The sequence below is a fragment of the Colletotrichum spaethianum genome (assembly GCF_022836535.1).
Source record: "Colletotrichum spaethianum MAFF 239500 DNA, contig01, whole genome shotgun sequence".
Classification (NCBI taxonomy): domain Eukaryota; kingdom Fungi; phylum Ascomycota; class Sordariomycetes; order Glomerellales; family Glomerellaceae; genus Colletotrichum; species Colletotrichum spaethianum.
In genome coordinates, this window is record NW_026054771.1 from 2,558,141 (window position 1) to 2,570,438 (window position 12,298).

Below are 12,298 nucleotides of genomic sequence, written 5' to 3' on the forward strand. Positions count from 1 at the left end.
TCATGAAGGCTGGTGCCACGCCGTTCCGCTACCCCTCAGTTATGCTCAGCTGCTTCTATGGTCAAGCTGAACATCGCGCTGTCACAGTTCATCCGGTGGAGTATCCCCTAACAGTGGCTTGCGAGCGTTCAAGGTATTGGCTGGAATGATGTGACATGGTGCTTCCCCCCAATTTCTGACTGCCCTTTACGAGATCAAAACTTTTCTTGTCAGGATCGGAACGAAGCGCAACTGACAAGGGAGACAACCTGCCTTCTTAGAGTGGTTTCCATGGACGAAAATAGACATGATGCGTATGCCACATGAGTTCGTATTCGAGTCACATCATGCTCGATGTGGCTTCGACGATCGGTGTGGGATGGGAATTGAGGGGTTGATCACAGAGCATCACAAGTTTTGGAAATGAGTCGTCGGGTGGTAAGAGTCGGGTGATACTGGTCACTGACCTTGATCCCACTGGCTTTTGCAGCAGAAACAATCAGCTTCGGTTTCAAGAAACTCAGGTATAAAGGTGTCACCAAACCTCAACATGTAGCCATCATAGCCCCATCGAATACTTACGCACCCTCAAGGATCAATTGAGTCTTAAACATTGTAGCCTTTTTCTCACTGTTCTTTATCAATCAAACCAAGATGAAGCTGTCAACCAACCTATTCAACTTTCTTGCTATCGTTCTCCCCGCCCTCTCCCAACCACTTGAAGAGCGCGACGGCTTACAGACGGTTCACCTGACTTTTCACGGCGGCCCGGCATCCTATGAGCTCTCTATACCCGCCAACGGGCAGGTTTATTCGACTAGTTTGTTCCCTATTAAAGTCATTACCAATTACAAAAGACGTATTGTAATTTCGATTCTCAGACAGCGACATTTCAGTTAACATTATTGACGCGCCCGATTATAACGCTATCTCCCAGTGTACCTTTTACACGAACGGCGAGAAAGCCCTGGTGAGCGGCATCACACCACAGGGTTTGCAACAGGTTATCATCGGACCGCCTCAGCCTGTCACAGGAGTCAGTTGCTTGGGTATTTGCGTTCCGACATACGGAGAATGCTACGACACCCAAGGGCAGTACGTTGGACCGTGTTGCAACGGCTTCTGTGCTGCGACGCGCTGCAGACCCTGGATTCAACCTTACTAGAAGAAAACAGGGTTTGAACAGGAGAATAGGGCCTCTTACAACTCCCTAGAGAGTAAGAGACATGGAAGAGGCAAGATAGTCAGTGGATAGAGGTAAAGGAATCATAGTTTTCTTACCAAATCAAAGACCGAACTGCATTCTGATAACAAATAAAGGTCGGATTCTAAAGCGGCGATTACAGGTGTGTTTCTCTAGGTCATCTCACAGCAAGCATACACACTCGGACCAAACTTATCTGCAACGGAGACGTAATTATATTTCGATGCTGGTTATTGGTCCGTATATATGGGGCGAGCTCCGGTCCTGACGTCTGTGGATTGGTCTAATTCGGATGTAGAGTCGGATGACAGTCTGATCCTCTACCGCGCAAGCCGTTTCGTCAGCCGGCTAGTGGGTGGGCGGCCCGTATCACCCTCTAGTGTAATGAGCCCGGCACATCTGACCAGTTGAGTCTGACAAGATTACAGCCCCCCAGCCGGTACTGGGACTTTTGAATTGGTAATCGTTGATTACCGATGTTATGAGGTGTTCAAGAGAGCAGCTGTGCTACACACATCAGCTTCGACGGTCTCATAGTATTATTCCCTAATAAAACACGCAAGTACGCCAGTCAGCTTGATTTGTGAATTCCCGACAGGCCCGTCTTATTACCAAATTCAATTGTTCTACACACATGTCCAATACCCCCGAAAGGCTGCTATCATGGAGTTCAACCCAACCAAGTCGATCGTCACCAACGAGGATTGCGACATACACTTTTGGCACCAAGGCCAAGGACCGCTCATTGTTTTTATCCCCGGAGGCAACGGTCATGGACGCCAATACAATCCTATCATCACTACACTATCAGACAAGTACACCTGCGCCACGTTCGACCGGCGCCAAATGTCTGCTAGCCAAGCAAAAGTGAACAAAAGATTTAACCCTCCGCAACAAGCACGTGACATTCGTGCTATCATTCAAACTCTTGGCTTTGACAAGGCCATCCTCTTTGGGAGCAGTGCGGGAGGCATCCTTGCGTTTCAGTTCGCAATCGATTTTCCCGACATGGTCGACCACATCATTTCCCACGAGGCCCCGACCTTCACCTTATTGCCGAATGCCACCGAGGTCTTTGAGTTTCTGTATGACTGCCTCGAGTTGTACGAGAGTTCCGGTATTCAAGCTGCAGAGAAGCGTTTCGGCTCAAAACTTATCGGGTATTCCGATGAAGGGGTGCTGAAGCCCGTATCGCCAGAGCCAGTTAACCCAGAGAACTTCTGGGCTAACGAGTTCACCATCCTTCTAGGTTATCTGCCAAGTCTGTACCGCATAAAGGAGAACAAGACCAGCATCGGGCTTATGAGAGGTACGAGAAGTAGGGACGCTTGGTATGCGCAGGCGGTGGATGAGCAGGAGAAGATCTTGGAGTGTCCTCGACTCAATGTTCCAGGGGCCCATGAAGGTTTCCAGGTCGAATTGGAGGCGTTTCTTCCTTACTTCTTCCAGCTTCTGGATGCTCTCGAAGAGAAAAAGTCCAAGAATTTGTAACTATAGCATACTGGCAACTGATCAGTTACAAGCAGACCTTCAGTGATGAAGTGATGTCCCTCAAGCTACCACTGCTCTGCCAATTAGCTAATCGTGCATATGCGTAAGGGCTGCCAAGTCGGTCAGTTGAACCTAAATTTCGGTAATCCTCGCTTCTGTCTCCAATAGTTCGTCCCCTCTAGCATCTCCGTGCAGCCAGCCAGAAGCCAGCCCCATTTCCTCAGAAACGGCTCTGTTGCTTCCCACCCTCGTGGATCCCATGGCTCGCCCCAGACGATGAGGGCTGAATCCTCCACTCCCGCCCCTGCTCCAACGTCTACAATATCCCGACACAAGTCGTCCTCATCAATGTAGTCTTCGCCGTGTTCAGCGACGATTCGAAGAAAATTATCTCGCATGGTGGGGTGGGGAAAGAAGTCGATCCATGGGTGGTGCTCGACGGCGACTTGTAATTCGGTGGGACGCATGTTCTCGGGACACGAGCTGCTTGTCGCTGCAAACCCAAGACCGGGGCCCATCTTGTTGAAGGGAGATATTGCTTCATATGTGAGCCATCCACCGTCGAAGTCCAGGACGCAGGCTATTCGGACGAAGGCGTGGAAGACGTTTACACGAACAAGGGTCGTAAGATAGCCAGTGGAAGGGCTCCCATTGAGATAGTTTTCGTAAGCCTCTTCGGCAAACTTATTAAGTTGCATCTGGGTCTCGACTTTGCAGAGTTCAGGACGCTTCGGTTCTGCTTCTGTATCGGAAGCCATATGGGTCTGATCGTCGAGTCGCGTTTCCATCTTCACAAGCGCTACCATTGAGCCATGCCCCTGTTCTGGTTCTGGGCTTGGATCCGATGGAGAATTCTTGCCGAGCTTTTTCTGAGCCCTTCGCCCTACAACAATAAGAAATCCGTCAGCCGCCTATACTGAATAAGACTGACGGGTCATGGATGGCAATACCACTTACGTCGAGCCCTCTGGTTCAGGCGGTTCTGCAATTTCCGCCTCTCCGCCGTACTCGTCACGCCGGTCCAGTCTTCGGAAGGGTCTCTCAACTCCGCAAGTCGAGGATTATCAACCACTGGGATCGAAGTCCCTGCAGGAACTGCTGCCCCAGGACTGAAACAAAGTTCCATTGCCGTCGATGGTTCTAGGTCCGGGGAGTTTTCTTCAAACGGTATTGGTCAAAGGTTGGTATGCGAGAGGCCAAGCCAACGAAGTGACGGTTAGACACTGGACGTCGATGAGCAAAAGGGAAATGCAGAGCCTCGAAATGAGACTGGTTGTATCATGGAATATATGCAGCCTGCTGACTGTTTCCACTGCCGAAGTATTAGGGGTACTCCCGCAAAGATTGCAACGTTGATCGTCGAATCGGCGGCGATACCTTTTTCAATGGTGGGGGGCTTAATGACTCGGTTTTTGGTTCGGATGACTTAGTAGGCTTTTCGAAGGCTAAGCTCTTTGCAGGCTTCCATGACCCAAAGGCTACTGCTGTATCCCGAAGAGAAAAACACCTGGCGGCTACTACGTTCTTCTTGTCGGCTGTTATCATGAGATGATTGCTAATCCAGACTCTCTGTTGTTGTCATCGGCGAGGCGAAGCAATACCGAGGAGGGTGTATGTTGAACGGATATAAGGCCCACAACTATTTGAACCAAATTTTAGCGCGTCAGCAGGCTGCATTAGCGTCCGCGACTGACGTTTGGCTCTCTTCACTGACCAACCAAGAGACTCTCTCCCCCAGGGCTACCCCTGCTCAAGCCTCTCGCTTTCGCTCTGTGTTTGAGCTGTAAGCGGATTCTGATTCACTACGCCCGTGCTCCTACTGTTGGACTTGCCCAATCGCGTACAAAAACCTTGGCTAATTGTTCGATCCCCTTGACTTTCTTTCTCTTACGACTCAATGCCCAACAAAATTCGAATTGTTTCGATGCTTTATGACTCCCAGGATCATGATGAATCTAGGTCTCTCGACTGTTTCCATCACTGCCAGGGACATTCTCAAAGAAGTTTTTGATCCCCCAGTACAGTCCAAAGCACTCTGTCATCCTTGGTAGCCTTCATAGCGGCACCGCAAACTAAAATCCTTTCCTTATCGGCGAACCTGGCTAACCCAGACGGAGATATGCATGGTTACCAATGCAGACCGTTAAGCAGCCAATTAACAGATGATAGATGCCGATTAGCTATAAGTTCTAGTTCGTGCGGTTCGCCGTTTTCGTTTTGGGTTCTAACCAGCTTTTAGTTTGGCTGGGATGATGCACATACATCAGAAGATGTATTAACTCTATCTTAGATATGACCATACTCATTACCTGACTCAACCGTAGATTTTCTCCTAAGGTATGTCAGAATGGTGCGTCAGGGTCTAGAGAACACTGGTTTCTGGGTTGTACAGTCTGTCAGCGAAAAACTATATGGCCATTCCCGATCATCGAAATGCCCTTGGATCAGGAATTTGGTCAGAAAATCGATGCTCTGGATCACTTATATTGATTGTAGAGCAAAATGCCATAGTTGTTAAGATACTGTCTCTTAAAAACAACGCACCCGAATCTCATTTAGGCGGACATAATCCTATATCTTATTGATGTTGAATATAGAAGACGGTTAAGGAAATATAAAAGGTTATGATACCCGCCACCGAAACTCATAGCTGGCTGAATCCTTATATAGAGCTGCGGCAAGAAATTGTGATGGCACTTAGATGCGTCTAGTCTGCTGGCTTATCTCTAGGGTGAGATAGTGCCGAGGGTTTAAGCTGCTTAGACCACATGCACCTTCCCGCCGGAAACCTACCTCACCAGAAGGGCGCTGTGATCCAGCCCCTTAGCACACTACTTAATTGGCACTGCATGATTGAGATTATGAGTGCCGTAAGGGGCCGCAAAATATGTGCAAAGTTTAATGGCAAAGGACAACTTTATGAGTGTGTCTGTATAGACAATGTGAAAAGTGGAAAAGTATCAAACAGAATCCTAAACGATCAACGGGAAAAAGAAGTTATGTACAGAAAATCATGTAGTGATGTTCCATGTAAGAAGGTAAAGCGATCAAAGTGATGTCGAAAACCCCTGGCATTCCAAGGTCAAACATCTTAAGCGTTGATGTTGTAGGTGCTGCCGATCGGGCCGAAGCGGATGTTTGACCAGACAACCTGGGAGTTGGGGAACTGTTCAATGACCTCAGCGGGAACGCCAGATGTCGGGGCACAGGGTCCACGCTCGGTACCGGGCTCGCCAGCTCTCTCAGGAGGGTAGGTAGAGTCGAGCCAAAGCATGTTGGCGTAGTGCTACAGGAAGGTAAGCTTTTGTAATAGACCTTATAGTATCGCGTAGAAGACTTACGTCGCTCCAAATAGACATGACAAGAGTCATTGGAATCTCAAGGGCCGCGTTGAGCTTAGTGTAACCACCAACTTCATTGAAGCGATCGCGCTCGCCAAAAACAGCGAACTGAGACTCGCAGTAGTCAGGGGTGATTTCAGAGGTCTCCGGAACACCCTCCCACTTCGCACCAGGGACTGTGATAGTTTTGCCGTCCTGAATGAAGACCTGATACATGCGATCAGGCTGGAAGCGAGTGATGACGGTAAATTTCTTTGTGGTATCGATGGTTTTGCCGGGCCCATAGAAATCAGGGTTACCCATACGGTAGGGGTTGTAGTCGCATCCGTTAGCATCGCAGCCGCCTCCGTAGCGGTCTTCGGAGTAAGTACCGCCACAAGTGTCGCCCTCACAGACGTGGTAGTTGTTGTCCTCACAAGGGTGAGGAGTCAGGGCGTAGGCGTGAGCATTGGACTCCCTGGCAACGGTATTAGCATTTGCATCTTCATAAGAGAGTTGTGCAGGAGGCTCACCAAACGTCGATCTCAGCACAGCAGGCACCCATGTTGCCAACACCGGCGCTGTCGTCGGTGTCAGAAGACTCCCAACCTTCGATGTTGCCCTATTGGATTTGGGTATTAGTTCGAGCCCCATCTACGGGTTGAAAAGACTTAGAAGCTGGGTGAGGTTTACCTTGCCACCGATAAACTTCAGGTCACGGGCGCACTGAGCGTCGCAATAACCAGTACCATACTTGGCACCAGCCTTGTTGTTGGCTTCAGAGGAGAGACCGCCGTCTTCCTTCATTGCAACGAAGTAGAGGGCGCTGTTAAGACCGCACTCAACCGTGGATAGGTCGACATCAAATGCAAACTCGTTGTTCATCAGAGTGAACATTTGGTACTTGCTGTCTCCGTTCATCAAGTACATGCGAGAGCCGATGTTCTTGCCGTACGAGTGCTCCTGGACAAACTTCAACGTCATGGCGTTTCCGCTGGTTGAAACACCGTAAGTGCCACCGTACTCGGCTCCCTCCATGGCGCAGTTCTTAGCACAGTCGTCCGCGCTTGAGCATTTTCCGGTCCATGAGTTGCCCTCATAGCAGTTTTCGTATCCGCTGATGTGATTTGTTAGTCAAACATGGGGTCTTGGATCTGCCTCATCACAAAGGGGGGGAAGTTGGCAGCGATATTAAAATTTATGCTTACCCGACTTCGTGAATCCAACGCCAGTTGGCATCGATGACGACTTCTGCGTTAATAATGGAGCAGGAACCTGATGTACACTTTTGCCAGCTCAGCTTGGGGTGTGTCTCAGACTGTTCGGTGCCGGCCTGCTGAGCCACAGCCATGGCCAGCATGGAGAGTGTCGTGAACGTGTACTTCATCTTGAATGAGTCCAAAGTAACTATATAGGCGCCTGTTGAGTGACAAGAACAGAAGCGACGAAAGCGAGGTGAGGATTGAATTCAAACTTATGGTTAACATGAAAACCTCCACGATACTTATGCTTTCGACACAACCTCTAAGCATCTTTCTCTCCCTGTTGCGGAATGGGGCTCGCCGAAGTGATCTACACTGGCCTTCCAAAGTCCGGCATCTTCGCGTAGAGTTCCGTGCTCTATCCAAAAGCTCAGACCTTGTTGTCAACCAAAAGGGATTGATACTTTGGTGGATAGCAAGCGTGAAAGCGGTATTTCTCACAGAGACCCCTTGTAACTTTGGACAATATTCCTATTTTTCTTACTACATCCAGTAATAGCCAAAATTAGTCGGAGCGAACTTCCCGTATGCGACAAGGGCCCACGTGCAATGTTGCGAGAGTTGAGCTTTTCCGAGAAACAGACTATCCTTGGACCACAGACTAATGTCTTTTCGAGCCGGAAATCTCCATATTCCAAACGGTTGCCAAGGTCTTGTACACGGAGGGGTAGTTGCACTATTGGTTAAAGGTGTCGACACAGAGGGTTGTGACGGCCGGGTGGTTATGAGCCAAGTCTTATTTTCAAGAGCCAAGGTCTCGGCGACGGCAAGAGGTGTTGAACAAGTACGGGATGTACGGGTAGAGATGTATGACGGTTGTCAAGAACGGCCGCGATACTTCGCCGATCGCAGCCACCTTCGGCACTCGCTAGTTTACCGTCCGAACTGGTTCGGCAGGAGCTCCCTGACCCGTCTCGGCGCTTCACAAACCCCTTGGGTGGTACACTCAGGCGACACATGTCCAGATAGCTGTACTCCTCTCGATTTCAAGTACTCTGTCCTCGATCAAAGTTTTGCATGTTTCTGCCAAGAAAACACCAAGTTTTTCCGGCCACAGGGAGCAACTTGTGGCTATTTCAAGGTCTTGAGCTTTCATCAAGTGACTTGACTTCAATTGAGCTCAAGTCCAAACCGTAAAAGAAAAACAGACTCAACGGATAAATGTTTAGGACTTCAGATACAAGTTAGGGTTTTAAAGAGTGTCTGTCAAGGTGATTTCTCATCAGACCTCCTTCAACTTTGGTTCGCTTGCACATGCAGCGGCCTTTGCCAATGACTTTCTGGGTTCGCCGCGACCATCATCCTGCAGGACCAGCTTTTCTTAGACCAAGGTCGATGGTTGTTGTTCCTGCTAACTTTGCTGTCAGCTGATTCACCAGTAGCTCAGGGGCGCAATGCAGCATGTGGATCGATTTGATCTTGGCTCTGTTTCTTTGCCGAAGAGACGTCTGGAGGACTTCGCGGGGTGAGTCTCGGCGTACAGCATCAGCAGGGAAGGCGGGGATAAATTGGTCTCCTTATTGGTTCTTCAGCGGAGTCAACGGACACACGTCACGGCTCGCGGAGGTCGAACCTCCGTTCGCTTCATTTTTGATAATATTAAGGAGATTCGGCTATTGATGTTCCCGTCTGATGACATACCCCTTAATTACCCATTCTGCAACGCGGCGATACGATGCACCATCGTGTCACTTCAATGCCGAGCCTTATGCCGTGAGATAGACCACTCACACGCAGCGATCTTCTGAATCAGGTTCCCAAAATTCGATCTGGATACTGCGGCCAATGCGATCGAAATAGCTTTTCGAAGACATCGGAGAACCATGAGATTCTCAATCGGCATGCGGCCCGGAAATGTATTATATGTCTTGGAGATAATCTCATCATTATTTCCCGGGCCTTTGGTAACTGCAACGTGCAGGTCCTTTAAAATTTGAAAACTTGTTTTCCCTTTCCAAGTTTTGGCAGTAACACCTCCGGCTGAATAAACTTAATATCCATAACCAGATAAAAAGTATTATGGACCATGCTGGAAAGGCTAGGTTCTGCTACTTCCTAATTCCCCATAGGCTCTGTGGGCTCTTCTTGCTCACAGGGATTTCGGATAGCTCAGGAAAAGAATTTTGTTTCTTTAATTTGAAGGAAATTCAAGCAGCACATGCAAAGGCCCATCGGTCCCATATGCAAAACGCGCCGTTCTCTTATCCATCAAGACGGAGGTAACAATGCTCCTATTTGATTCTAATTAGTCTCCAAGCTCGCTTTAGCCTGTCATTACTATCGATGGTACTGTATTGGTGTTCCCTTGATCAGCCTTTTTTCCCCATACCATGATCGTAGCGTATAGTTGTCCTTGCTTGCCACATAAATTACTGCTCAAATCTGCGTATGGCTGGGTTACGCAACCGTAAGCGGGTTGGGAGCGGCGGGGTGGCGGTGTTATTGGCCGAGTTGATCTTATCGTAAGAAGACTTCTCATTAACTTTCAAAATTGAATAGCTAACGAAGAGCTGGCGGCTCTCAGGTCCTAAAACCATGACATGAGTGTCCATCGCTGAGTCTGGTGATAGAATCCATGGTGTGCGTCAAGCGTTAACATGTGTGATGACGTATCCTGGTAATACAAGATGTCGTTTTGGCCAATCCATTGAGGAAGCATTCGCAGTTGTGCATTTCTGTTCAACATTTTACCACCTGAAGAAGATTTAGCGTGAAAAAAGGGCACGTGTGACAGGTCAAGTGCAAAGAGTTACACGATAAGGTCGCCAGAACCGGGAAGAAGCTCTCTACAGTACTGCAGGCTAAAACCTATTTAATGAACATGATGGAAAGTTCTCTAAAAGTATTTTAGACGACGAGGTGTGTGACAACTCATGGACATGATAGGCCTGGGCTTCCGAACCTGACATATCGTCGCTGCAAGAGGTATACAACTCTGCGAAAATTGTGTTCTCCCTGGTGGATCACACATTGGGTTTACAAAACGCAATCAAGGGGCCCTTTAGAGAGACTAAATACTATGGATCCATCAGTTCGACTTAGGGGCTGCTGGTAGTGCCAAACGCATTGGAGATTTGACAACGAACCTAGTAGCCAAACCACTTGGAATTGTGGGTATCTCCCCTTTTGAGCCGAGTTGACCAATTCAGGCTTAACAATCCTGTGTTGTAAGTGATGATGGTATGTTCCGAAAGATAACTGCGCAGTACTGTCTAGCTATTGAGGTCGTCGTTTCGGGAGAAATCTTAGATCTTATATCTGATTCTGACGTTGGTCATTCAACATGAATTCCTTGGAGATAATTCCTCAGTTCTGCCTTCGATGCAAGTGAAGAAACGAAAGGGAAAGAGTTGATAAAAGACTTTTCATTGAAGAGGAACCTGTATAAGACTTATGTCACTGGTTCAAGTTGTTGCGCGATGGCGGTGTAATCAGATATGCACTGCGCCTTAATATAGGACGTACGAAACGCTTTGACGACGTGTGACTTTGTATCTTACTCCTGACTAGGAAGAGTTAGGCTTTTGCTTGGAAGGTGCCATACTCTCTAAACATGACCGACCCGCAACTTCACCATCCACGTCCAAATAAGTGAGTAGCTGATCACAACGTTGCATTCGTATGATGCACTGAGAAAGTCTAACACCTACTAATGATTACTGGTAACAATCATTGCTTATCGAGCTGCCAGTCGAATACCCCGTCAACTCCAAAAATCAACGCTACCCCCGATTACTATTAATTACTCTAGCGCCATTTTCCCAGAGCTGCATTTTGTTTGTAACCAAATCAGGCATCTCGAATGCAGCTACCCTCCAGCATTTAAGCAACCGGGGAGCCTAGGCCTGTCTGTCTGCCCAACCGTTTTCTTATTCATCGCCATGCATTCCAACTTGCATGCGCTTATACTCCAATTGGTTACTTGCTCAGCGAGTCGATCACGCCTATCTGTCTCGGCGGTAAGCAGCGATTGTCTTTGGCGTCGTGTGTAACATCAAAACACGCCAACGGTAACCAAAAGTAGGAAATATGACTTGCGATGTGACCCCAATCTCAGCGCCACTTTGGGAAGGTTGCAACAGATCTCGCGGACATTGATACTCGGCCCTCAGCGCTCGCGGATTCTATCCCTTGAGCAGCTGTTGGACTTTGACGATATGCATGCTGTGTTCCAGGTCAATTGGCTAGAAAACGAGGGCGTGTCCTACCCCTTGTCTTACCTGCATGTTCCATTGCAATCCTTTAAAGCTAGCTCTCGTCAGCTTGCTGCTCTTTTAGCGGTGGCGATCGTTAGAGCTTTGGTAAGACATGCTGACAGGGAGACCACGATGGGAAAATCGTGGGATTAAAAAGCTTGACTTCGGCAGCCGCGATCACCCCGCAAAGCCAAGTTTACCTGAACGAAAATTGGTTTAATCCACTTCGAATTCTTGTATTGCCGCATCTCTTTGAGGAGATTCCTTATCGACATGGAATCTGATAGTGGGTTGAGGTCTGAAAAGACAGCTCGCGCCGAGTCCGTTGAAATTGTCGAATCGCAAGCTTTTGACGCAAGCTCGACCAAGAAGCTTTTAAGAAAGTTGGATTGGCATATCATTCCTTTTATGAGCTTGATCTACCTGTAAGTCTGGAAATCGAAGAGCCATTCCTGCAATCTGACTGTTGCATTCTGCCGTACGATACTGACTCGGCCTAAGACTTTGTTTTCTAGACCGGACGAACATCGGCAATGCCAGACTGGATCACCTAGAACAAGACCTAAAGCTACGAGGCATTCAGTACAATGATTGCATTGCTATTCTGTTTCCATTTTACATCGCGGCCGAGATTCCAAGCAACATGATGATGAAGCGCTTCAGACCGTCGATCTGGCTGACATTCATTATGGTTTGTTGGTCTGCGTCAATGATTGGCCAGGGATTTGTGAAGGACTACTCAGGACTGATGGCTACCCGAGTGTTTCTCGGTGTATTTGAAGGGGGCTGTTTCCCGGCGTCAACTACTACATCACACAGTGGTACTGCAGACATGAGTGTGGCTTT

At 48.4% G+C, this 12,298-nt stretch overlaps 3 protein-coding genes across 3 annotated transcripts; 1 reads left to right on the plus strand and 2 right to left on the minus strand.

Annotated features, from left to right (window-relative positions):
* Nucleotides 1-1,846: 1,846 nt before the first annotated feature.
* On the plus strand, nt 1,847-2,674 carry ColSpa_00688 (putative hydrolase nit2; the record flags this gene model as incomplete). The annotated part of the gene is made up of 1 exon (XM_049266900.1): nt 1,847-2,674. One exon carries the CDS (start codon nt 1,847-1,849, stop codon nt 2,672-2,674), a length of 828 nt encoding a protein of 275 aa, XP_049122857.1.
* Nucleotides 2,675-2,796: 122 nt separating this feature from the next.
* Nucleotides 2,797-3,432, minus strand: ColSpa_00689 (uncharacterized protein; the record flags this gene model as incomplete). Its single annotated transcript, XM_049266901.1, has 1 exon — nt 2,797-3,432. One exon carries the CDS (start codon nt 3,430-3,432, stop codon nt 2,797-2,799), a length of 636 nt encoding a protein of 211 aa, XP_049122858.1.
* Nucleotides 3,433-5,765: 2,333 nt separating this feature from the next.
* On the minus strand, nt 5,766-7,381 carry ColSpa_00690 (exoglucanase 1; the record flags this gene model as incomplete). The annotated part of the gene is made up of 5 exons (XM_049266902.1): nt 5,766-5,960; nt 6,016-6,472; nt 6,528-6,616; nt 6,688-7,111; nt 7,203-7,381. 5 exons carry the CDS (start codon nt 7,379-7,381, stop codon nt 5,766-5,768), a joined length of 1,344 nt encoding a protein of 447 aa, XP_049122859.1.
* Between the last annotated feature and the right edge of the window lie 4,917 nt (nt 7,382-12,298).